This window comes from Neopsephotus bourkii, unplaced genomic scaffold (assembly GCF_033783945.1).
Source record: "Neopsephotus bourkii isolate Nb327-2 ecotype Australia unplaced genomic scaffold, CSIRO-AGI_Nbou_v1 NB_1760, whole genome shotgun sequence".
Classification (NCBI taxonomy): domain Eukaryota; kingdom Metazoa; phylum Chordata; class Aves; order Psittaciformes; family Psittacidae; genus Neopsephotus; species Neopsephotus bourkii.
Window position 1 is genome coordinate 3,958,567 of NW_026902234.1, and position 27,353 is coordinate 3,985,919.

At 44.0% G+C, this 27,353-nt stretch overlaps 1 protein-coding gene across 2 annotated transcripts in view; it reads right to left on the reverse strand.

Moving 5' to 3' along the window:
- TBC1D8 (TBC1 domain family member 8) overlaps window positions 1-19,534 on the reverse strand; it is a 49,215-nt gene extending 29,681 nt beyond the window's left edge. The window contains exons 1-3 of one of the 2 annotated variants that reach the window (XM_061377587.1): window positions 19,345-19,534; window positions 5,487-5,597; window positions 1,279-1,397 (exon numbers count right to left, since the gene is read on the reverse strand). In XM_061377587.1, coding sequence (XP_061233571.1) covers window positions 1,279-1,397; window positions 5,487-5,597; window positions 19,345-19,471 — 357 coding nt within the window. In that variant the 5' untranslated portion in view covers window positions 19,472-19,534. Of the gene's footprint in view, window positions 1-1,278; window positions 1,398-5,441; window positions 5,598-19,344 lie in introns of both variants that reach the window. The other variant, XM_061377586.1, reaches the window with a different exon arrangement.
- Between the last annotated feature and the right edge of the window lie 7,819 nt (window positions 19,535-27,353).

Sequence of the window (27,353 nt, forward strand, 5' to 3'; positions counted from 1 at the left end):
AAGTTGATTTGCAGTTGTCACAAATGGAGACATTTCTGAGGTATTTGCATCTCTCATACTGAATTCATTCATTCTGAATGCTTCCAAATCATGATTTCTAGGGCCCTTTTTCTTTTTTGCTATAACTTTTTCAATGACTGGCAGAAATATCTATTTACAGTTTCACTGTGGCTTATGATTGCTGTCATTCAGGGTATACAGAGCAAAGGTACTGTAACAACAGTGCGCACTGACCAGTACTATTATCCTGTGAAGAGGCAATGCAGTGACATCTGTCAGCAACTTGTAACACACTTGGAACCATTAAAAACATGGTTCCAAGAATATTTACATAAATATAATTAAGTGATCAGAATTTAAAGAGTGGTACTACAGCAAGGGAGTTAAGTATCATTCAGACTTAACTGCATGTTACAGCACCTGGTATAATTTGCAATTACCAAGCAGCCCTACTATGCCAAAAGTCCACAGCAGAGGCAGGGGGTCCAAAACCTGGATTTAACAATAACTAATGAAACCTGAAGAATTTTAAGTATGTGCTGTTCTGGGTAATAGCCACAGCATTACCAAGAGAGATTAATTGTATTTGAGCCTTTCAGTGCCCTTAGACAAAGCGCAGCATAAACACTTAAGATTTGCACGGTGATGTTTTGCCTCTCCATCCCCTTCTTCCCCAGCTTCAGAGCCCTCTAGGATCACAGCAGCAAGGTTGAAATTCACAAAAAACATTATTATTCCTACAGATTTCCCAGACCAATACAAATAGAGTATTGGGGAAGAGCACCTCATTAAAACTCTTAGTAAGGGAAAACTTGCAGCAGGACCTGAGGTACAGTGGTCACCAGCAAACCTGGACCTCAGCCAGCCATCGCTGAGCTCCTCAGGACACCAGGCTTTCTGAGTTTTGCTGCACACGCCACTGTTATTTTAAACGTGGTCATTAGTCACCAAATGCCTTTACTTTTACAATTCTTTAAGCTTCCAAAAGGATGCTCATTACTGCAAGCCTGTGTCCATCCATAACCCTCACTGCAGTGCCCCGCCGTGACTGCCATATCCCGCAAAGCCACCATCAGTTTCCATGCCAGGTCTATATGATGCAGGTGATACTGAATAGGGTCTTGTCCCCTGTCCCTGTGCTGTGGGGACTCCATGTTTAAACCACAACAGGAGGTTTAGAAGGACAAAACCATATATGAATGACAACAGCTTCATGATATTATTTCTAATAAACCTGTAATCATGCAGGGAAGGGTGAAAGTAAGACAGTTTCCTTACCTTCACTTTTCCTTTCACAAAACTAACAATATCTTCCTTATTGTCAAACACAGACAAAGTATGGAGCAAGTTTTGTTCCAGCCATTCCCAGTGCTGATTTATCTCCTCTGCAGTGGCACCTAGAAAAGCAAGAAGTAATTTACTGAAATTCATCCTATGAAATAAAATTGAAAGGAAGAAAAGAAAGTAATGAAACACACTATTTCATAAATTCATTATGAGAAACTGAACTTTCAACCTCAAAATTCTTGGTAGCAAACAGGTCAAAAAGGTCTCATTCACAGCCGTATAGTTAGAGAAAAACAAAAACCTCATTGTTTTACAGTATTAGTCTTAGTGCTTTTAGTTTTATCTTCTCAAACACTCCCAGCCAGCAAATACTGCATTAAAAGTCGAAGCAAAAAAACAGCAAAACTTCATCCTGAGCTGCCAGAGTGCAGCTTATTCTGACACCATGTTCCTTAAGCAGCCACTGGAAACCTTTGATTTATGTCCTGCTCCCAAAAGTTCATGATCTTCCTCTCTCCCTCCCTCAGTGTGCACATGTATACACACACCGCACACGCACAAACATGCACACCCTTTAAGAGGAATATACATGGTCATGATCTGTATCCTATTTGAAAAGCTCTCTAAAGTACCTAAACATCAAAGAGTTTGGTTCAGAAACACCTACAGGGTCTCAAGAGCAGTCTGGGGAAGAAATACAGTGAACACAATATCTTGGACAAACAGAGATTTTCACCGCTTTAAGGTTTTCTTCTCTGAGGATACATTTGAGCCTTTTGCTGTTGTTTTAAATGAAACGTGCTCACACTTAACTCCAGAAATAATGTTTGAGTCACCACCTATTTGCTTTGGCTCTTTCTGCTTGAAACTGAACTGTCACTGCACAATACCATGACAGAAGAGTCAGGTCAAGACAGGCAACATACAGGGCAATCTGGCCCCTCCAGATCTTACTGGAGGTTAAACATTATAGGTGAAAAAGTAAAGGCCACAGAAGTTGCTTTTCCTAGTGCCTTGCTAGTGGAAGAAACGAGACATACAAATCACAGATGGATATAATGATAAAATGAATCTCAAATAGAAGACCCATTTTCTCAAGATTTTATCTGTGTGTACAAATAAAACCTTTTAGAGATGCGACATGTTGCCTCACAACAAAAAACTGATATATTTAGCCAAGAATTTTCCACTTTCCCCTACTCTGTTTTCCATGCAGAATGCCAACTGGCAGGGAAACTTTCCAAGCTTTAACTTCCTTGACAGGAAGGTCTTGTGATGGAACTTCATAAATATTATTAATCAAGGTCAAACACAGAAAAAACATGAAAGAAGCGACATTTTGATGCTCTTTAGGTAAAGTAAACAAACTGTATCAATGGTTAAGAACACCAGAAATACAGTAATTTTATACTAAAATGGCTGCACAAAGCAAATACTGAATTGAATTTTTATTTCTGAGCAACCTAAAAGATACCAACAGTATGGGAGCGCTGGTGGGCTGCCTCTCGTGAAACAGGGCATGAGCAAGAAGCTTTTGACAGCAGCATCCACACTGTTCACACTGCTCTGAGCCTGGAATCTGGCAGTGGCCTTCTCCCACAGGGTCTCCTTATTCCTCTTTCTGTACCAATGCTCTTCACAGCATTTCATTCCACCTTTTACCGCTCTTCTTCATGAGCCTGTGCCAAATGTATATGCAGACTAACCACAGCCTCACTCCTCTTAATCTCTTCTTTAAACCCACTCGTTGCCAACCCCTTTGCTCTCCCCCTCCCAAAAGCTACTTCACTTGACTGGGACTTGGGTTTCTGTTTTGTCCACAAGCCTTCTGAAAGGAAAATTAAGTGACTACACTGAGGCTGAGGTAACCTCTTTTTTTCTCCTGTACTGGTATAACATGATTAACCATTTGCATTGAAACATCTCTGCCAGAACAGCCGTGATGGGCAGGAACCAGACTTCCTAGCACCCCTTAGAGATTTGCAGAAGTCTGTAACACAGATCTGACCCTTACACACATATTATCATTTAAGCCTACAGCTCCTGGAACAGAGGACTGCCAACACACAATTACAAAGCATCATTTTAATTAACTGCCTAATGACATGATGGCTGTCCCTAATGAAGTTACACCAGGCAACTGGCAGGAGCTTCTGGAGCTGGCTCCTTGTCCTTTCTGTATTATACAGCAGGGACCTTAATTTGACTCACTGCTTCTCCGAAATCCAGTAACAAAACTCTTAACATCCTGTTTGAGCAAAGCACCTTGCTCAGAGAGGGCAGAGCTGGGCAAGCAGTGATGGCCACTTCTGCACAGGGAAAATCCTTCCTTTCTAAGCTTTCTAAGAAAAGGTCAGGTGATGCTGTTCCCCCAATTCCTATTGCCAGCACCAGCCAGAAACAGCTTCTGCTACCACAGTTCTTCATTTCTGTGCAGCAATGGCAACCATGTACATCCTACCTACACAACATACAAAACAGAGCCCTCTGCTTTCCGTTCTGTTGATATAAATCTCATTTTCTGAGGGCTGTGCATCCATTCAGAAGAGCCAAAGAGAATTTCAGAAAACATTAAATCTGATGAGTTTATGTCAACAAAAATCCTGAACCATTCCAACCAGGCAAGTTTTTGATTTATAGTTCCTTTCATATAAGAAATAAACCCTGTGGACAGTAAGAGGCTGGACAGGGCAAGGATCAGCCCCAGAAAGGAATTTACATATATTCAAATGACCAAAAAGCCCATGACAGCAACACTGGGTTTACTTTCCCAGTGAAAGCCACCTGACTTCATAGAGGACTGTAACACTCTGATGACCGTAAGCACAAAGCTCTTAAATTCCTCCATGAGATGGCATTGTTTAAATATAAAGAGGACAAGGTAGGGATAGATGCAACTGCATAGAGCAATTGCAAAACAAAGAAAACCTAGCCACAACAAAAATAGCACAAACAGACTTTACGCAAACTTCTTCAGATCTGGCACAGTGAAGAATTCCCAGTATTAATGGGGAGCATGCAGAGGGATCTCTGCTGAATTAAGGAATAAATGCTGAACGAGAACGTACAGAGGAAAGGGGCAAATATAGATTGTCCCTTCCATTTAAAGGACTTCCATGTGAAAAACTATCAGCAACATGTCAACACTTACATTAGCTAACTATTTCATGGTTTGATCTATGTAAGAAAGGGTAGGGTAGAACATTTTCAGTTGGAAGGGATGCACAGTGACCATCTAGTCCAACTGCCTGACCACTGCAGGCCTGACCAAATGTTAAAAGCATGCTGTTAAGGGCATTGTCTAAATGCCTTTAAACACTGATAGGTTTGGGACATTGACTGCCTCTCTAGGAATCCTGTTCCAGTGTTTGACCATCGTCTCGGTAAAGAAATGATTCCTAAAGTCTAGTCTAAACCTCCCCTAGTGCAGCTCTGAACCATTCCCAAACGAAAACCTGCTGTAAATTTCCGTCCTAGGATTTTATATGCTGGAAAAGAAGGGATAAGAACAGCCCTGCAAACTGCCCAAGCAAGAACAGTTTAATGGAACAAGAGCACTCAGATGGTCTTTACTGTGCCGTGGCACGGTTGCTGCAATTCACATTGTTATCACTCTCCTGAAGATGAGCTCGACCTTCAGAGGTTGCAGAAACACTGCAAAAGGGATTACTGCACAACAGGCCAGGCAATTAGACATTCTCCCCTGACAACTTTATCTCCTAAATCATGTAGCATCTTCCAAATGTTCCAGTCATATTCCATTATACCAACTGCGGGAAGACATTTCACGGTAAGCAAGTGAAAGCCTAGACTGGTGAAAGCCTAGAATAAGTAGTTTCTTGCTGTAAGGAACTACTACTGATGTAGGAAAAGATACGCTTATGAACAGGCCCACACTACTTTGGAAAAGAGAGAAAATTAGTACGTAACACCCTCAGCTAAACAAGCTTTCTATAAAAATGTAATGCTCCTAGTTAACACTTTTTCATAATTCCTGTCTGGAATTTTAACCAGAGATTAATTTGGTAGTAAAACAAGCTGTAGGCAATAGCTTTCCATAGACACACTACTAGCTGGGGTTACCTTGAGCTTCTTGGACATGCAGACACTGACCATGCTCAGAATCGGTTTGGGGTTTTCCGTCTGTGACTCACCAATAGCTATGGCCCAGTAAACTTCTGATCCGTTCAATAACTCACCACATGCAATGGCAGAGTAAACCTGTGAGCCTGGAACTTGGAGTAAAATTCGAAACGGAGCGACACGTGCGTTAGAGTCTAACACGGCATCCAGGGCACCAACCAGGCGACCTGCAAAGAAGAGAGAGGGAAGAGAATTAGCACCAACTTTCACTTCTGCTGCCAGCAAGTCTTTTCATGTCTGAAGCCATAAAATTGAAATAGAGAACATAATGATAATGATTCCTCTCCATTTTGTGCTGTGATTTACAGGTGCTCAAAATGTGAAAGGCAAACCAAATTAGAAGATCAAAAATATATGGAAATCTTTGTGTTTCCGGTTTTGCCTCATATATATGTATATAACCACAGAATTGAAGTGGAAAGACCTGAGGGCACCTTAAGAAGTTACCATTCCAGCTCTGCTCTGAAGCTGGATAAGTAACACCTATGCTATAAGTGGTGTTTGTCTAACCTGTTCTTCAAAACCTCCCACAACCAAGATGCACCAACTTCTCCAGCAAGCCTCTTCCACTATTTTCATTAAGTATTCTTACAGAAGAAAAGCTACCCCAAACAAACAAGTCAGCCACCACAATCTTAAACTTTCTTGCTGGAAATTAATCCTACTCCCTGGAAGAGCGCAATTAGCCACAGGCACTTCTGATGTTGATGCTTGACATACAGAAAAAGTATCAGCATGGTTGCTCACTCTTTAAACGATTTCTCTTTTTCTAAAGAAACCCAAATCACCTCATATCTTCCTTATGGATCGTGTTTTTCAAACAGCTTACTGTTCTAGAGCTTAAGCTGGAATCTCTCCAGCTCATCTCTAAGTATGACACTCCAAACTGGACATGATGCTCACTTCTAGTGAAGTTTTAGCCATAAGAAGGGTGGAAAATCTCCTGTTTTCTGCATACACACCACTGTATCCAAGACAGCTTTCAGCAGTACCCGCTGTAAACTGGCACTTCAGATAAATACAGGCAAACTCATTTTGGAGAGTTGGAGCAATTGCTGCCCCAAAAAGACATTCCAGTCTGGAGGCCAGCTGCAGTTGCTGGCCTTTCTTCCTACCTACCTCCCCACAGTTCCTGCTGCCAGCAGGCAGAGCCAAGCTATGCATGAAAAAGTTATCCCAATGCCATGATTTGCAAGGTAGCATGCTCAAGTAACTCCAAATTGGTTTACAACACTTATGAATAGCAATTCAGAAGCAGCATTATATTCAGTTCCCTTATAATGTGCATCCTCCAGAGAGGGAGGGCAGACAGCAGGGAACAGGTCTACTATGTTTGTGTATGTCACTAGAATATCCAGGAAGTTTTCTGCAATACTACATTTTCCCTTTGCACATATTAATTTCTCCAACCTGTTGTATTTTTGCTCCTTCACCATTAACCCAAAGCAAAAGGAACCAGTCTCAGGCTCCAAAAGTTTCACCAGCCTTGCAGTATACATTCTCCAGTTCATCACCTAAGTGATTAATGGAAACAACACCTACAAAGACCTACAAAGTCCTCATATGAAATACCTTCTCATTTGGACAACAAACCACCACTGATTAATTTGAATATGGCACAACAAAGCATCAGTATAACCATCTTCTAGTCTAGGAAGTGTAAGAAGCTCACATGGAACAGCATCAAAAACCTTCCAAGTACAAAGAAATTTACACCAAGTACTTCTTCCTTGCATTCACACACACTGTTGATCATGCTTTCAAAGCCAAGCAGAAGTTGGACACAACATGTTTTAAAACTGTATGTGTTCAGCACCAGTTTGCTTCTCAGCTATAAATATATGCAGATATTATACACATCTATTTAAAATAGAGACCTGATTTTGGAGACCAATAATACATACAGTATCAGAAAACACTAAACAGTACCCTGTAACTGCAAGAAAAAGACAAAAAAAATCATCCAAGTACAAAAGTTAGCAAATTATCAGAGCACCAATTTCAGCATGTGGTCTACAAAACAGCTGGATTAAAGCCCATAAGATACCACCAAATGATGCAGAGAATGAAAACAGGGTTTAACTTTCAAATTTCAAAATACTTGAGACATTATAAGAAATCAAAAGAAGAAGAAACTTGTGACGTGCTGGGCATGTTTTCCCCTGATGATAAATCTAGGAAAAAGATTTTGTTTTCATTTCACTAAGGTCATGGAAAAAGGTCAACTAACAGTAAGTGCTACCAAAATCCCAAGAGAAAGCTCGATAATTTGTGAAATACTCTTTTATTCTTTTCTCGCCACAAATCATGAAAAAAAAAACAAAAAACAAAAAACACATTAAAGTAGATGCACAATTCTGGATATATTTCTTAGCCTGTGCAAAATTAATTCCTTTTTCTGTTCCTGAATAACTGACCAGAAAAGCCAATTCCTCTTCTCACTGGTTACTTCTGCTTACAATTTCTATTTTGCTTACCTACTATTGGAAAGTTTCCTCCTTGCAAAGAAAAAAAATCACCTCCCTTATCTAAACTACCCATAGCTAACATATTAACTAAGGATGACAAAGAGGAGCCGGAACAAAGAATCAAAGAGAAGAAAAAAAGAGCAAGGTCACTGGGATACCTGCCAGAGTAAAGCCCAAGTGGCCTGGTCCCCCTATGAGGGCTTCATAAGGGCACAGCAACCCCATACCTAAATCACTTTAAGCCAATGCTGTGGTTGACAGGGTGTCCCATCCTGTCCTGTCCCACCTCTGCCAGGAGGGTTTGCAGTGGGGCTGCTCCAGAAGGCATGTAAGGAGAGCAAGGGAACATAAAAGCAAATACTACTGAAGTCAAGCAAGCACCATGGGTGAGTTCTGTCTCCATGTCTGGGACTCATCCTATCCCCCTGACAAGGCCACCAGCCATCATTGCAGGCTGTGCAGCAGTCCCCCTGATCATCATCTTACTTTCCTCCTGCCAAACACAGAGCAGTAACCTTGTTTGGCAGGAGCCCATGCCTGTGATCTAGCACCTGCCCTTCTGCAGTGGTTCAGCTGCACATGAAGTTGATGCTTAAGTGCTGAAACATAAGGGAGAGACTGACAGAGGCAGAGGGGGAGGAAAAAGGGAATTACCAAGAGTGCATTGGCAGGAGCATGAAAAGTATTAATCACTAATAAATACACCCAGGCCTAACATGGTGATTTAGTTTAAAAGACAGTAGCATGAAAATTACTCAAACTAGAGGCAGAATTTTTCCAGTATGAGTTGCCTCCTTTGGCTCCTTTAGAGTAACTTTCAAATCACAACACTTGTGTTAGGCTTCTCACTGAAGCATGGAGAAACAAACAACTTAAGTCCCTGAACAAACAAACAAGAAACTTTACACAGTACACTGATTTTGAAACACACTTTGAAACACACCTAGCTTGTGAGCAAGCACCTTCCTAATAATAAGACCTTGTTCCACGGAAGGGGCTCTTATAAAACAGGGTCTGTTTATAAAATAAAAGGGTCTCTGATTCTCAGGTACATATTAAATTACATAAAGGGTCCCTGGCTCACACGTTGATCCATTCGCATGCTTTCAGTAGGATGCAGCAGACCTCTTCCATATCACAGCCAACGCTAAAACCATTTATACTACATGACAGTTAAAAAATAAAAGGAAACAGAAGGGGGGGGGGAGAAGAGCTGCTACACTGGTTTCCCTCCCAGAATTCCCATTGTTTCTCTTTTTACTATATATGGGTCAAGATTTTTGGGAAGCACTTCAACCTAAGTGCCTCTTTCCCTTTAACAAGCCACTCCACCAACTTCTCATCCGGTTTTTGACCTCCCAAGGCGCAGAAGTATTTCAGGAAAGCAGTTAACTGTACAGTAACTGCACTGAGGAAAGCTGCACAAGTAGGTTTGCAAAGCTTCCTGCTAAAGACCCCTTGTGGAACATGGCAGGGTCCTCAAAAGGTCCAAGTTTCTTCACGCATAAAGAATACTCCCAGGGTAAACTCCATATTCAAGTGTCAGGTGTAATGCATACTTCTGACAAAAACGGAGGAGAGGACAGAAGAAGTGGAAACAGACACACTTCTACAGGAATTGTATGCCTCTTCTCAGTAAATCAGATCACGTTAGCTGTAAGTTACATTTCAGGTAGAGGGAACATCTACCTGTACTTTTTCAGAGGTAAGTCTATAAAACAAACCTGGAAAACTCACCAGAAATCCTACACTCGGTAGTTTTCATTTCACTGAAACATCTACTTTTGTGCACACTGCATTGCTTCAACACTGGAAACTGGAATACCTCCAAGTAAAACAAACTGCTGCACTTCTAATTGCAAATCCATTTTTAGCAAATGTACATGTTTATTACAGATACAACAACACAAATAAACTGAAGCACAAAAGTTAGCAAGGAACCATTTCAAAATCTGCAACAGGTCGGGAGTGTCTCCCCTTGACAGAGGTCAGCCTGTGACCAAATGGGATGCAATGCGCATCACGCACGATGAACTTGTTCAGCTTTTCTTCACAGAAAATGAAAATAAGTCAAGGGTATTTTGTAATGATTGGGTTCTCAAATGAGCTATCACAAATGCACCACTCCTCACCTTTAGAGACATGGTTCCTTATACCCTCACAGAAAGATAAAAGGTCCCATTACAAGTTATCCTGTGTCACGTTCAGAACTAATCTAATAAAAGGAACATGTTTACAGTAAGTTAATCTAACACCAATTTCTCCTAAATGTACCTTATCTTTCAAACTAAAGAATGCAGGCTCCTTTCCTGCATCAGTCTTACTTAACCACATAGTATTTTTCTGAGACACTGGCCAGAGGGTGATTCAAGCTGAACTCTAACTGGAACTCAAAAACTATCTATTATTTCCACCTTTTAAGACAACACTCAAGAAACGGTCAAAAGCACTAACAATTAGGCCTGGCTCAACAGCATATGAATTAAGGTACCCTCTATATAGGGCAAAATGATTTCTGCTTACCTCCATCATATTTTAAAGACCTTAAAGGGAAATTTCCCAGAACTACTCAAATGCCTTCCCATAAATGGGGTGGTCACTTCAGCAGTTAAGCCATGCTGTAAGGCAGAGGGACTTGGACTGATCACTTAGAGTTCAGGACCAATTATTTAATAAAACCCTGAAAAAAGAAAACAAAAAGGCAAAAAGACAAAGCTGCTATTAATTTTTTTAATTATTACCCTTATAGTTTTACTTTGTTTTTAAATAAGATATCACAACCAGTGACTGTGGTTTCTCTACAGTTAGTAAGAAATTCTGATGACATGTTTAAAACCTGGGGAGCAGCAGAAGAGATGTGCACCTGGAGGCATCTTTTCCCACCCATGTGCCACAGCCCTGAATCTCCTAAACCAAGTGCTTACATCCCCTCTCCCAAAACCAAAGGGGTCACACTGATGACAGAGTCCCACCTGTGTCTGCAGTACCCTAGGGAACAGCTTTAGCCACTGTACAAGTAAACTGACTACTGCAGAAGTTTAAGCAGAGAGGAAACTGTCCTTCCACTTCTCCATGGTCTACCTGGAGTAAAGAAAAGACTTGAGGTTTCCAGTGCACCTCAGAGCAGCACAGCTGGACAGCTGTGCAACAAAGCCTGCCTTAAGAAAATCTGTCCAATAGAGCCCTTCTGGGGAAACAGGGAGAGGACCACCACAGTACCTAGACCCAAACCAGTGTGCCAAGACACCCGGCTCCTCCAAAGCAGAGGCTGCTCTCAGCTGCAGGAACCCAGCACTTCCAAGTCAGGGAAGTGGGGCACGGTGCAGTCCCCAGGGACTGTAGTGACTCCTGCTCTACAATGCCCTGCAGAGGAACACTTGGTGGCTATGCTCATCCGTATCGTGCCAAAGGTCTGTTTTAAATACTCCTACCTTTCTCTTTTTTTCAGACTAGGTTATTTTTGTAAGACAAAACCACCAAATTGAGGGATTTATGATTACAGCCACAGCTCAGTATCCTGTCAGGCTCTCGCTTCAGTGCAAAGCCATGAAGTGTAACGCATGCTTCTTAATTCATAGAATCACAGAATGGTTTGGGTTGGAAGGGACCTTAAAGATCATCTGGATCCACTTCCATGGGCAGAGACACCTTCCACTAGACCAGATTGCTCAAAGCCCCATCCAGCTAGCCTTGAACCCTGCCAGGGATGGGGCAGCCACAGATTCTCTGGACAACCTGTGCCAGGGCTTCATCACACTCATAGCTGAAGAGTTTCTTCCTGATATCTAATCTAAATCTCCCTTCTGTCAGTTCAAAGCCATTCCCCCTTGTCCTGTCACTACAGGCCCTTGTAAAAAGTCCCTCTCCAGCATTCATCCTCATGAGCTCACTGCTGCTTTTCACCAATGCCTGCTATCTCTGCTCCTCCACCAGAAAGCTGGGGGCTGAAATTAAAACAAGCCCAGGATGCAAAAGCAGCACTATGACAAAAACAATACTTCACTCAGAAAGAGAAAGCTGGGAAGTGCTTTTTAACAGTACAGGTTGATTCCCAGCTGATGCAGTTTTGCAAGGAGAGTAAATAGCTGCAAGAGGCACACTAAGCTGCTCAGGCATCTAACTGGGAGAAAAGAGCAAACCAAACAATTCAGATGGTCATGAAAATAAAGTTGAAGTTTTGGGGTTTTTTAAGGACAGTGAAATAAAACTGACAGCTTCAATAAAGCAGAATTAATCTCAGCTCTTTGAAGCAGAGAACAACTCCATATCCTGAATCCTAATTACACATCTTCACATAGTTCCCTCCAACTCACAACGATTTGCAAACAATCAGTCTCACAATAGCCATGGTGTGCAGCAATTAGCCACGCTACAGGAGGCAAACGGTCTGAAGAGCAGCCCACCACCAGGCAGCAGGACACGTGGATGTACCCATTCCCTGGCCCCCACTATCCCTGTGCTCCAGCTGGAGCAGAAAGGTGGTTTTCATACCAACCAGGATAAGCCCAGCCTGCCAAAAAAGGCATTCCCAGGATGGCACCAAATAGCAGGGGCTGCTCGCCTGGCTATGCAATGCATCTCAGGAGGTCTCCACAGGACCAACCTCCTTGCTGAAAAACGGATGGAGGGGTTATGAACCTGGCTTCCACCAGGAGCTCTAACTGGTGACCACAACCCCATGGCTGGCCCAAGGCAAGACCCAGAGCTGAGATGCACTGAGGATTATCCCTGGCTTCACCCTTACCTCTTACAGGCCCGACAGAAAGCACCACTCACCCCATGGGCACTGGGCATTACAGGCTGGGGGGGAGGCTTTTGAGCAGCACCAAGGTAGGATATGGCCTAGGACAGTGGGCATGAAGCTACTGCTGGCCAGTGGCAGCCACCAGCATGAATGTTTGGGTATGCCTCTAGCTATTTTGTACCATTTTGATTTGATTTCTCTAAGAGTTCAAAACTCAGATGTTTAACAAGTTGTTGCTTTCACCTGGGCCACCCCAAAATCCACGGGTTTGCTGCATAAAACCACCGTCAGTTATGCAAGGCCACTAACAACAGCAGCTTTACACCAGCCACACCGTCTTCACTGAGTTTTGCAAAACTATATAGACAGGATTTGACACAACACAGCACCCATGAGAAATTATTTCTCATTAGGCTTCCCCCACAGAAATTAACCCTGCAGAACTTATTTGTGCAAGTACATAGTGAAAAGGACAGAACACTCCTCCAAGAGCTGTAGAAAGGCTGTGTTTCCTTTGTGATGATAAGGGCTCACCACACTTGAAGATAACCACAGACAATATTAGATTTCAACATAAAGACTTAATGCTCCAAGCACTTATTCAGCTGGGGAAAGACCAATATTCAAGTCCTTACCTTACTTCCAATATGGGTTTTGGCAGACCAAACACGGCCACTAGGTAAACTGGTTCCAGTGCTTCAGAGAGACTGGGCATAAGGAAATGAGAGGATCTGGGGCATTTCACTGTGGACATCAGTGTCCTATGGTCCCCACGACTCCTGCATCCTTGGGTGTGATGGTGAGATCCTGCTCCTGCATCAGACCACTGCACGGGAAGTGAAAGACCACACCAAGGAAAGAGAAGTGGGCAGAACCATGCCCCCACTCTCCCGAGATGGAGACGGTGGAAACTGCCCTGCAGCCCTTGGGCACTGGCAATTTCGCCTTTCTTCTGCTTCTCTATGGGCCATTTCCCGAGGCGGGCACGCTGCCACTGCAAGGCTCTCACAGCTGCTTATCTCAGTCCTCTGCCTTCAGTCCAGGTCAGGCCAAGCCTGTTTTCATAGCCCCGAAGGCTGCACAGCCAAATGCTTCAATTCTCACGTTACAAGTGAAATTACCTGAAACTATTTTCCACCTGACAATGGAGGAGAAGGTGGGACAGCTGCAGCCCTGTAAACTACCCGGACACAGGGCACTGCCTGAGGCAATACACAAAAAGTCTCTAATTTTTAGTGGGTCCTGCAATAAGGCTGAGGAGACCAATCCAGTATTACTTACACTGTGCCACCACAGACATGCTCAATGATTTTATACAGAAGACATTTTTCCTATGAGGGTGGTGAGGCACTGGCACAGGTTGCTCAGAGAAGCTGTCACTGCCCCATCCTTGGCAGGGTTCAAGGCCAGGCTGGATGGGAATTTGAGCAACCTGGTCTAGTGGAAAGTGTCCCTGCCCATGGCAGGGAGCTGGAACTAGGTGAAGTCCCTTCCAACCCGAAGCATTCTGTGATTTTCCTGCCTTTTTCTGTGCCATCTGGCCTCCAGAACATGAAAACAAAAAGCCATCGTAGCTGTTCACTTGATTACTGTTGCACAGGCTGGTGGTCACCCTCAAAGGAGACACAACCCGGCCCCATCTCTCCATACAGAGGTACATCCTCCTCTTTAATATAAGGATTTAGCCCAATGTTAGCATTTCAACACAAGCATCTGCGGTTTTGATTTATCCATCTCAGCATGGCTGCTCCTTAGGAGCAGGAAACCCACCCCAGAAAGGCAAACAGAGGGAGCCAGAGCAGCACACACAATTCAGGAGGCAGGAATTGGGGTGCCTGGCTTTGCAGGCAGGAGCCTGGCCCTCATGCCCTATCCCTCCTTCCCACTCATGCCTCTTGGAAACACACTGTAACGGAGAAGCCACCCTCTTGGGGAAGAGCTTATAAGCATGCATTCTCCTTAAAAAATGTTACAGTAAAATAAGGAGATCAAAAAATAAAAGGAGAAAAAAAAAACCTGCTGATCTGAATTCCAGTTGTGGGCAAGGCTAGATAACATTTTGACAAGATTCCAAGCTTTCAGTAAAGTATTTGGATTTCCCCCTCTCCTTGTGCAGAGCTTCAGAGAGCTCTTCCTTAAGAAAACAAAACCATGAATGTAGACAGTGAGCATGACCAATATCCTTTATTAGCATCATTACTGTGGCATCTTCCTCTCCACAATCCACTGCATTTAAAATAAGAGCACCTCTTTTTTTACCCCCTTTTTCTTCTTAATCAGAGCTCAGATTGAGCCTTTACCTATCAGCGTCTCCTTTTGGTATCTTGGACAAAAAGGCAAGCTGCTTTGAAGACTGTACTGGGACAGATCTTTTAATATGATCCTATGAATACAACATGCATTTTGCCTTTCACCCCTCCCGATGTATAAAAGCTTATGAGTATAGCCATTTCATTCTCTACAAAAAAAACCAGAATCTTCACTATGTATTTGACACTCCCTTGCTACAGTGAAATGAGCAGGAGCAAGGTAGATGGGTTCCCTGTTTAAGTCACAGGAACCCCCAAAACCTCTGTGGTCCCTTCACAGCCTCTCCCTGAAATACACTCTATTATGAAATTATGTTCCCAGGCTTTTGGAGACGTACAGGGCTACTAAAAGCTGATGTATTTACCATGATTACAGTACTGCTTGGCCTCCAGAGTATGAAAGAGTAGCAAAAGATCTTCTGCTTTTTTAATTTCCAGACAGTATGCATTAAAAACTAAAATCCAAGACAGAGGGAAATAAGAATGAGAGCTCTTATCATGTAACTAGTCACATCTCCATTCACAACCAAGAGGTACTCTATAGGTCAGTCCGAAAGCTACCACCCTGCAAGAATTTTACTTGGAAGAAATAAAATCCTGAGATGGGAGTTACTCCAATTGCTGGCATATACCTCAAGGAAGTGTATTTATCACGCATACCACATTTTTATTAAAGGAATAATAAAGGTCAGATTCATATACAGAAGATGCTTCTTTTTGCCAGTGTATTACATTTAAAGTTGTGAATCATAAATGTTTATATGAGATGAAGGAGAAATCGATTTCTTTTCAAAATGTCCATCCTCTGCAAGTTGTAAGACCACATCCAGCTTAGAAAGTGCCCTTTCATCCAGCTGAAAATGAAGGCTGGGAAAACAGTAAGGGGAAATAACATAACTGAATTAAAAACAAGTAAAACGGGAACAAGACAATTTTTATTGATCTACTTCAGGCCAGCACTTAAAGCAGCACAGTACCCCAGAAAAACATGAAGACAAAAAGCCACTTGAAACAAGAGTTCATTTTAAAGTTTTATTTCACCTTATTTTAAAAAGGGGAAATTTACAAGTATTTAAAAGAATCTTAAGTGGGTTTTTATAGACTAAGAGTGTGCGATGTGAAGTACTGTGTAAACAGCAACTGCAAAGCCAGCTGCTTGGGAAGAGTGGAAAACCACTCTCAGTCTAGTGTTTGTGATGAAATCATTCCTAACACCTCCCAGAACAAGCGGTTTTGCTGTCAGAATGCACAAAACTAATCTAATCAAACAGGAAGGTGAATGAGGCTTTCAACATCCCCTCATAAAAATGAACATATTGATTCACTTACAGGCTAAATCATCGTGCTGTATTCTACTATAAGGAATCTGTATTTTTTACTACCGTGACAGCATCTCAAGCTTATCATTAATATATAACCTCAGAACTAAAGATATCTGCAAGTACCAAATCTAACCAACTTCGACCTGTTAATCGTGCCTACATCACAAGCCCTTTATTGGGGATAAAGAGGTCTCCAATTATGGGGAAAAGAAACCTCCAAAACCCACCAGACCAGAATCAACAGAAATTGCTGAGCTAAATATTTTTCTTAAAATCTGTAACTTAAAGTTAGTTTTCAAAATAGTAAAAAAAAAAAAAAGAAACATAATTTAGTTTCTATAAAGTATTTCTAAAATAATATCCATTTCCTTCCTAAATCTGACCCAAAAGAGCTCTCAAGTAGAGATCCAGGTAAAGTGCTAAGCTAAACATTTACTTGAAAAGCATGTCCCCCAGGAAGACAGAAACCAGGATGACACTGTTCAGGTAATGACGAGTTAAACACAGCCTCCATCATTTTTTTGTACCCACTCCTTGCAAGCCCAGCCTGGATTCAGTCACTTTCCTAGGATGCAAACTAAACAGTAGTAAATATAATCTCTTTCTTACAAACATCTGCTCAGAGTCCAACTGAAACACAGCACTCAAACAGATACGGAATAAAAGAGCTTTTGTGTGAGAGATCTTCTGTATCCCATCCTTCAGCAATTAAATCCACATAAAATATACCCTCCAGCTGTGCTAACTTACTCTTACATAATGGACAAAATGCCCTGGCAAGGAGAGAGAAGCATCCAAGAAGAAAAAAAAGCATGCAAATATGAGAATAGGGCCATAAAACATTTGCACTGAACCTACATGAGGACGTGTTGCAGTAACACGCAGGAGGAGGGGCAGCTCAAACATCGCACCCATCCACTCTGTTTAAAGCCAGTCACATCACGGGCGGTCCCCTGCCCCATCTACACTCTTTTCTTATGACAACCAGTCTCCTGGGAGCTTTGTTCTGCTGACCCCACACGGGTCTAACACAGCCTGAGGATATGCAGCCTCCTCCTCCTCCTCACTGTAGGAGCTACGAGATTCTCTTTTACCATGGCACCTGCTTTCACGTATAGGATCATCACATCTTTGAATCTTCTACCTTTCCATCAAACGTAACTGCAATGGCCACGGCTCAAGTTACTAAAGGGAAAAGCAGAGAGATCCGGAGATTTTTCTCACTTAAGCTTTGCTTCCGCAGTAAAACAAAATCTTCTAACGTATGCCTCTACAGCTTGGCAGACCATATCTGAAATATGGTAGTGCTTAACTGCCCTTTGCATCTGTTTGGAAAGGGCAGGTAGTAGTAAAAGTGTCTCTATAGCCATGTAAAGCAAGAATCAGCAGGCAAGCTTTGCACTGAAAGTAAACAATTACTAGCAAAGCCCAACTGTTTCTCAGTGCAGGTCTCCATTTCACTTGGGGGGGGGGAGGGAAGCTACCCATCTAACTCCAGACATGCTCTGTGCTCCCCTACACTTGCTTTTTGGTTACAGGACTCTAATTTCTAAGCTCTTTTAAATACAAGCATTTCCAAATGCTTTATGAGACTGTCAGAATTTACAGTTCCCTTTGAAAACGTTGCCGGAGACAGGAGCAGCTTTCCTTTGCCAGCCAGAAGAGATTTGTGCAAGCCCGTGCACTGTGGATTCAGCAAAATGATTCACCTGAAACTTAACCAGAGAGAAAAGCAGTTTGTTTGGTTTAAGCTTGCAGATTTCTGCCACGGAAAGCTCAAGCACGAGGAGTTAACGTTTGTGGATCTGAACCTCATGATTGCCCTGGACCTAAATCAAGCAGCTGTAAACAGCTATTTTTAACTCTGAAAATTAATCCACATCGTCCTTACAATCACAAAAGACTGGCTTATGACTTCCACACGGGCAGTAGGGGAAAATATGAGCATAAACATTTAACTTGCTGGCAAAACTTCCATTAACTATACCAGGGCTGGCATTTCAATAGTAACACCGTGACAACACGGGATCAACCACGCCACAATTAAGTTCTGTGTTCCTTATGACTCCACATCCAGGAGAAGCTCCAGCAGACAGCAGTATTATCAAGTGGCAAGGGTCAACGGTTCGGGAGCAAAAGGTTTTAATACAGCAAATACTCCCTTTGAAAATAGCCAACCATCCCTTCAAATATATGAGCCACCATTAAAAATCCTGATTTTAAAAAGGTGCAAAACAACTTCATCTGCTTTTAAATGAGAATTACACTGTTAAACTGTATTAATTCTTCAAAGTATTGCCTGTTTGCTTTCAGATACTTATGTCTTTGAATCAAAAGTCTGGCCCAGATTCCTTACTCGGTTACTCTGCAACATCAACGCCAGAGCAGGATAAATGCAAAAATAAGTCGGAATACACTTTTCCACAACGCTGAACTGACAACCTCCTCCCCGTAATGTCTGTATTGGCCAAAAGCCGTAAGCATACATATGATTCCCATTATATATAGGTGGGAAGCCGTGCCTCAGCACAGGTCGCGGGGGGCACAGCCCTGCTGGGGTGCCCCCAGCAGCGCCCTGCCGAGCACAGCGGCCTCGGCCCGATCCCGGCTCGTGTTTCCGCGGCCAGATCCGCAGGGAGCGGGGCCGACCCGATCCCCCGGCGGCTCACCCCAGCAGGGGCCGGGGCCCCAGCTCGCCACCAGTCGCACTTGAGAAAGCCACCGGGAGGCGAGAGGGAAGTAAAAATAGAAGTGGCTTTCGCGGTGCTGGAGGCTACAGAAGCACGAAGCTGCTCCAGAGGCAACTCGGGGGAAGCGGGGGCCGTTCTCACGCCGGCCGGCGGCAGCCTCCGTGAAGTGCTGAGATCCCCGCTGCCCCCTGCCCACCCGGCACTGTCCCCCGAGCAGAGCCGGCCAGCCCAGGGTCCCCGCCGCGGTCCGAACAAAGAGCCCGCCCCACCGGCGGGTCCCCCCGTCGCGGCCAAGTTCCCGCGGGGCAGAGCGGAGGCAGGGGTGGATCCGCCGCCCGGCCCGGCCCGACGCCCCGCCGAGCCCCCCGCGCCACCAGGTACCTGTGAAGCGGCCGCCGCCGTCTCCGTGGCCCCGACGCCGCTGCAGAATGAAGTAGCCGCTGCTCTTCTGCGTGACCCACAGCTTGAGGGCGTTCTTCAGCAGCACCTCCTCGGGCTTCAGCCACATCTTCCCCCGGTCCGGAGCGCTCTAGCACTCTCTGTGTGTGCCCCCCCAAGCGAGCCCGCCCGCCTTGCCCTCCACCCCTCACCGTCGCACCGCACCCCGGCCTCCCGGGTCACATCGCCCCCCGCGGGCTGCGCGGCGCGGATCTGGCTCCCTCCGCGCGGGCCCGGCCGCCGGGGAGGGGCGGAAGGCGGAGCCCGGGAGCGGGCCGCCCTCCCCGCGGAGCCGGGGGCTTTGTGCGGTGGAGGACGCTGAGATCCGAGCCAGGCACTTAGCGAGAGGGAGGGCTTCCCTCCCGGCGGGAACGGGGTGCCGCCTGCCCCTCTCCAGGGTTCCATGGCGCCCCGAGCCACGCACACGGCGCAGTGGGGTTCCCACGGCACCCCGGGGTCCTGGTGACATGCGCTTAGTGCAGCGGCTTGCGCCGGGATCGGGCCCCCGGTTCTACCCAGCCTGTGTAAGCATCCTTCGGGATGTCGAGGAAGCACCCCCACACCCACGAGTCTGCGGCCCCGCAGAGCCCGCCGGACTGGCAGGCAGGAAAGGGTGCTTGGCTTCGGCGGGGGAGAGGGAGGCAGCTCTGCTTTCCTGCTTCCTTCAGGATCAGAGCCTGAAGGGTGAGTGAGCCTGCAGCTACTTACTTTGATGTCTGAAACTGAACGCCAGTGCTTGAAGTTGGGTATCTCGGTTGAAAAGTCAGAATCCTAATTTTACTCTTCCCCCCCCCCAGTCCCCCTGCCCTTATTTAAGAAGTAATCAGGGCCTGCTTTTGGTTGAGCTGGTGGTGGGATCGTTTGCAAACCTGCACTAATGGTTCCTGCCGCAGCACCTTTACATTGGTAATCCTCTAACGCTGTATTTTACATTTTCATTAACCCAGATTGACATTAAAACATAAAAACTTTCTTGCAGTCGAATTCTCTGCTTCCGATTAGAGCGAATATTAAGTAATTTCTTCATAACTGCTGCAGCAGCAGGCTGCTAAACCTCACACACTCCTCATTCAGATTCAAGACCTCAGTCACTGTGTGTTAAATCACATCCTCATAATTTGGCCAAAGAGCCCTCTGTGTAGAGAATTTTGATTAGAGGAAAAGTCCTGAGCTTCACCTTACCGAGCTCAACCTCTTGCTCCATGAGTTGTAAACTTCCCAATTCTCTGATGCTGCAGTGCGCTGCTCAGCATAGCCAGCAGCAATTATTAACTGGGAATTGGAAGGTGCCCATGGGGACCAGTTTCTAGCTGCCAGTGGGAACATTTAGCAAGCAAAATTCTGTACCCAGCTGCAGTCTAGTACACACTTGTGTGATCACTGTGTGGTCGTGTTCTTTACAATTTCAAAGTAAAGCAATGATTTCATTCCCATACCTAGAACAGTGAGCCAGCATTGAGAGCGTACGAGGTGTCTGGTGCAAAAATAAAAGCTGTTAAAAGGAGAAGATGGACATACACATAACAATGTACTTAAAAATTCATGGGAGTGTAAGAGGGAGTTATTTTAAACATTCTTACAGGATAAGAATAGCTCAGAGGTTTCCCCTGCCCTCAACACAATCCTCTGAAGACATGTAAGTCTTCACAGGTTATGTGTTTTTTTCCAGCTATTTGAATATTAATTTCTGTTTCTGGTTTTGGAGTGGTTTTTACACTCAACCTTGTGTTTTGGGCAAGCTGATTTGAGACATAATTGAGAAGAGGACCAAGGAGATTTGCTGAGGTGCTCTTGTGCTGAGGTGCTGTTGTGCTCAAGAATTAGCAAAAGAATAAAGCCATTGGTTCCAGGATCCAGTGCCAGGCACACCTGCCTCTGTTAATTGCATCTCCAGACACGCTTCTGGTTGAACTCCACCAACAGCACTCCTTCAACGCCACAGGCTTTGTAACCACATCCAAGCTGGCCCAACAATCACTCAATCAAAATGGGATCATTCATGCTTTTTAGACAAACAACTTTTCCAGTACACAAAACCAGTGGAACATAACTGACAAAATGGCTTTGGAGGGGGAAGAGGGAAAGGGGTGAGATGAAGGAAAACTGATCCATGACACCAGAGTAAACCAAAGCCCTTTGTAATATATGTTGTAATAAAAATACCTACTGAAAGTAGGAGCGCAGTTCTTTCTCCACATGGCATTTGTGCTCAGCATTCCCTGACATCCCGAGGAGGCTGCCAGAGCACCTGTGAATTTTAGGATACCACCACTCTCACTCCCACCCCCTGAAGATCTCATTTCCCACAGAAACACAGAACTTACCAGACCCATGAGTATGAATCTGTCCAGCATGCACCATGTCATTGATGCTGCCAGTCTTTGAGAGGGTCAAAAAGGCTTGCAGAAACAAGTCAAACATGTTTATTGTATTATTTAACAACAACAAAAAAAAACAGTAAGGCAAAATCACCCTTCATGTATACATCTCATCATCAAATGAAGCAGCCTCTACCTGCCAACTAGTCTTAGCAACAGCTAACAAAAGGATTATGTTCATGAGGAAGTCCTGCAGCGATGTGCTGGCTATTTCCACAGACAATATTTGACCAGGATTTGGGTGACCTGGGGATCTCCTGTGAGGCAATAGTTTTCTAATTCTGGTGTTCAGAGAGGCAAATAAAACCAGGGAGGATGGGAATCTAGTAGACTGCTAGTCAAAACCAGGGTGCTGTGAGAAGTTATACACTTTCTTTTATATGTCCTCTGATACAGTCTAGAAAAGATAGGACTATCTTACTCAATTGCTTGAAGGTACTTAAGGTTAGTAGGCAGGAGAAAATAGCTTTAGAAAAAATGAAGATGCATTTGAAAGGAAAGAATGGAAAGAAAATGAGGTTTCTGGCCTTTTGCCACCCTTTATATGCACTCTGAAATGACTGTGTTTGGGTTATTTATGATGCTGTGCATCTCCTAGATTTCAGAATCAAATAGCACAAGGCAGGGAGTCTGCCGTTCAGACTACATTAGAGCACAGCATCAGTCATACCTGGAATAAACTGCAGAGATTCTGAGTGTCCATGAGGCAAAGTACAGACTGTATAGGGCGCAGGGAACAGTCATGGGGAAAAGTTTGCTTTCACTCCTTGCCTTTGTTACTGACTGCCTTCCCAGCCTGGGCATGCCCTTTAAGTTCACATGGCTTCATCTTTTTTATCCATCAAACACATACATAATTTTTATTCTGAATGTTGTCGAGATGCCTGGGGAAGGGGGATTTTTCATGGACATAAAATGAATGAGGAATGATGGAATGGGCCACAGTGGTCCAGGCCTCCTGTCTCTGCAGAGGGTCCCAAGCCCCCTGAGTCTACACTGCAGGGGGAGTGTGGAGGGTGGTGGCTGGCAGTGCTTGAACACACTTAGAGTGTGCAGTGCTCTTAGGATAGGCTCCAAGGACTGCAATCACATAGTTGAAGCTGATACATGTATGGGCTGTCACCAAAACAGGTTTTCCATGCTCCCCCCAGCTCCCCCAGCCTCCTGTAATGAATTGTACTAACTAAACTAGTAAGAAACTAACGTTTATTTATTTGTTTTTGATAGGTTAGTTCTTTAATCATGTTGTGACTGTGGAAAACCAGGGTGCAAATGGATGTCTTGGGCTGGGGGAAAGAAATAGGCTTATCTTTCAGGCAGGAGACTGTAGGGAGATTTGTTTCCATTTATCATGAAATGAGAGCCTAAACATGGTGCTTAATTTATATATACTTATAACAAAACATTAGCTGGAACTTGGCCAGCATTCTGCAGGTGCACAGTCTCATCATCGCCATGTTTCCAGTTTTGAGTCTTTACCTAGTGTCTGTATTAGTGTCTGGAAAAGCCCTCATCAGTGAGCTAATTCTATTCCCAAGAAACAATTGATCAAAATCCCAAATGATCCTGAATTTGGATGTATTAGAGGCAGCAGTGAGTGCAGAGAAGTAATGTATAGGGAGCTAGGGAAATAATACATGTTAGTGAATATAACATTGGAAATTCAAACTCCTGGCTAATACATTGAGGGGGAAAATAACTAAAATATACTTATTCCAGGGGAATTCATCTACGCTGAAGTAAGGAGCAGATGTGGTGACATACTGGGTCAGCACCCAGCTGCAACCTTAAGCCCTCAGCATGCTGTTCCAGGCACAAGATCACCCTTGAAAGGACCCCCAAGATCCAAAATCCCCCACTGCTAAGACTGACAGGCTTTCCATGTAACATAGGAATATGTATTTCCTGTACTCTGGAGGCAAATCACAGACCAGGTAGGTAACAGTCCTCCTCTACAGAAGTCTGAAGGGACCATTTCTGAGATTTCATGTTAACTTCAGAGAACTTCAGTGTTTGAATGATGTAGAGACAGTGGAGACAGTTTAAGACAAGAACAACAGACATAATTAAGGGTTTAAAGCTGACTTGTGACCTCAGACTGGATGGGTTTGATCTATGTGTATCTCAGCTGAAAGTGACAGCTGAAATAAAGCACAAAATAGGTGCTTACAAGTGCCAGTGAGTTAAAAACAAAGAAACTGATGTATTTATTTGGTTTAAAAAACAATTCACTAAAAGCAGTAAGAGATTTTTTTTTTTTTTCAAGAAGGAAAGATTAAATACTAAGCAAATCCTGCTGACCAGGAAGGTTTTTACTGTGCTGAATGGTGTACTGAGGAAGTAGCAGCACTTTAGAAATAGCATAAGATGAAGCATTTTATATAAGATACTTGCTAATGTAACTCTGCAATCAGAAAGATTAGGCAACTAAGCAAGATGCCTTCTGCCTCCTATGCCCAACCAATGACTTTCTTCGTTACGAGAAATCACTCACAGGAGGAGATTTTTTAAGGTGCTTTGAAAGGCTCCTTTACAAGGTTTTACACATCAGACACCCTCCCAGACATTGTTCTGTTGGAAGGGGGCCATATTTGCTTCTCACTTGCAGAAAGTCCACTTCAAATTTGGCAGAAATGAGAGGACCCAAAGGGAAATCACAGCAATTCACACGCAGCTCCCAACTCCTGGCAGCATGCCTCCATTGAAACTACACCGCAAAGGCCCCTGCTGCCAGACATATCAGATCCTAGGAATCTGCAGAAGCAATCCTTAAACTTAGATCTTTTAACGAGTTTTAAACACAAGATGCATTTACGTTTGAAAGGATCCAGGAAAAGGCAAAGGTAGTCAAAGTCTTCCACATCAAGAACTCCTGTTCAGGCATCAAGAAATGCCTGAGCATTCTTCGCTACCTTTGCAAGTAATTTAATGTTCATTGTCTTTCTCCGGTAATGACTGGATTGCAAAAGCCAGTTAATGTTTATGGGTCCACATGTTTTTGTCTTCCCACCTGCTCTAGTAAAGTAACAAAACTGTTACAACCTGTAATTAATTCCAGAGGTTTCACTTATTATATCTGATTAAATTAATGCCTGTGTAATAATAAAGGTATAAGAAGATATAATACAGTATCAGGAACAAGTGCAATTAAGCTACAGGCAACACTGTAAAAACACATTAGAGGTCCTGACTCACAGTTTTATGCAATAGTATTTCACAGCTTTTTCCCTGTCAACAGCAACATAATGTACATTTCTCTATTTCCACTGGCTGAACTCATTTAAGTACTAGGCCTTTTGATGAACTATTTAGGACAGTGATGTCCAAAATGTGCTGCTGATTCCACTTCTTGTTTTGCTTCCAGCATCACTCTGTGACTTCCAATTTCAAAACCCACTTCTGCAATTTAGGACTGCCAAATCTCTTCCGGGAATCACACAGTTTCTGTGACAGTGGAAGGACTACCACATTTCAAGGTGTTTGACAAACATTTCTTAAGCCATATATGTGGTTTAAGGCAGTAATTCTCTAGCATTTTTCTTCTCTCACTCAACTTCCAGTTCTCTAAAACACTAGAAGAAAAAACAGTCCCTTAACCCTATACTCACGTACAGCAAATCCCTGCAGAGGACACAGGAGACAGAAGGGAAACCCAGGCTTCAAGGCCACTGTTTCTGCAAAAGACAGCAGAGGAGCGTACCATGACTTGTCCTGCCACTCACTTAACAATCCCACCACCAGCAGCAGTGCTCAATAGTGTTTCTGCACTCTGCTAGAGTTAAGGCACAGCTGCTTTCCTCTCCACCTTCCATAGGTGCAGAAGACCTCTCTTTATCACAGCTTGCCAACCCCGTTGGTAATGACCCTGGGAAGCCAAGAGGACGTGCTTTTTGTGACTTCTAGTATGATGGAAAGAAGAAGGTACTTCTCATATTACTGCCCAGGATACCCTCCCTGTCCATCATCCAGGGGCCTGACCCCTTGTCTCAGAGGCATTTTCATTCTCAAAGATATAGCTATGGATAGACCCCATCCTCTCTGGCCTTTTATATATTACCCACTTTGACTCTGAAATAAGACACTAAAATTATTCTGGTACAAAATGAGAGGAATGCCCAGCCCTAGATAAGAAACTGCATTCCAAAAATACCATTTATTTTGGGCATGCCATATATTCTATATATATTCTATACTGCAGTGGGAATGGAAAAGCTGGCCTTCTAAAATACATTGGCACTCTTTAAGGAGAATGAAGCAAACAGCCAGTGGTTTTGATACCTTTTGGAATGTAGTGAATAAAACTTGGTGACACGAGCTCTGAAACAACGGAGCAAATTAGCAGTGCCAAGAACAAAGGTGGCAGAATCAGAAGTAAAGGCGCAAAGGGTTTGTAAACTGTGACATGGTGAAAAGCCCAGAGGAAAGAGGACAAAACTTCCTAAACAGAGGTTGTGACCTGCCCATTTCCTAACTGCAGTTTTCTGTAGAGCAGTGGTGTTTCAGCAGCAAAAGCAAACGACTTGGTAGGAAAAAGGTATTGCTGCACGAACATGCTACTGAAAGCATAGCTGCTGGCATCCACTCATGCTAGGCAGTCTCAAAGGAAGCCTGAAGTGGAGTGGCCTGTGTTAGCAGCAGCTTCCTCCAGGGCTGTTTCCTGATCTAAAATCCTCATGCTAATTCATCTTCCAAGATCAAAAAGTCTTCACGAGGCCAGTTAGGTGACTTTAGGAAAACAAACCCCAAAACACCTCCAAAAGCACACCAGCATTGTTTATAGTGCCCCATCTTGTTTCCGTATGAAGGTGAGCAGTGGTATTTTTACCATAGCTGTCTTTTGCTGGACTTGGGTATAATCTGCCTTAGCTAAAAGTGTGGCCTATGAAGCTGGCAGAATTTCCATTTTATTTTGCTGCACTTGGAACCAGAGGTTCTTGTTGTTTTAAAGATTTCCTTTAGGTTCTTACCCTGCTTTTCCTTTGAACAACCATTCCCACGGACTGCTGTCCATGCAGCCAGTAAGAGCTTTTGGAAATCGTGAAAGAACCACGTCTTTTTCTCAGCCAGAGATGACTCAAGACACACAAGAGTTGCAGAACAGAAACACATGAAGGTATATTATCTCTCTTAAAGTTATTATGGTCTCTGCCCTGCCTATATGGGGGCTGATGCTGTACTCCTGTTCCATGGGATTTCTCATAACCCTGCACACGCAAGGACCCTATGGCCAGCTTGAAGCCACATAAAACTCTACTGATCCCCATTTTCCTGAATCCTGCCCCCTGTCTGACAGCTGTGGTGGGGACACTCTCCCACCACAGGTCTCAATGCCACGTTATGACCCAAGCAGTGTTAGGGTGAGCATGTTGGGGCTGCTGGTGCTGCTGGTGCTGCCGGTGGTGCCAGTGGTGCCAGAGATGGCAGAAGGCGTAGGGGGAAATCACCATTTCTGCTCACCTCCTGAGGATTTCAAACAACCTATGGGGAGCTGCAGCTGCAGAAGCGGCAGAACTGTGTCACAGCACAAACCTGATTGTCACCAACCTGTCAGCGCTTTGAGACAAGCTTTAAAAT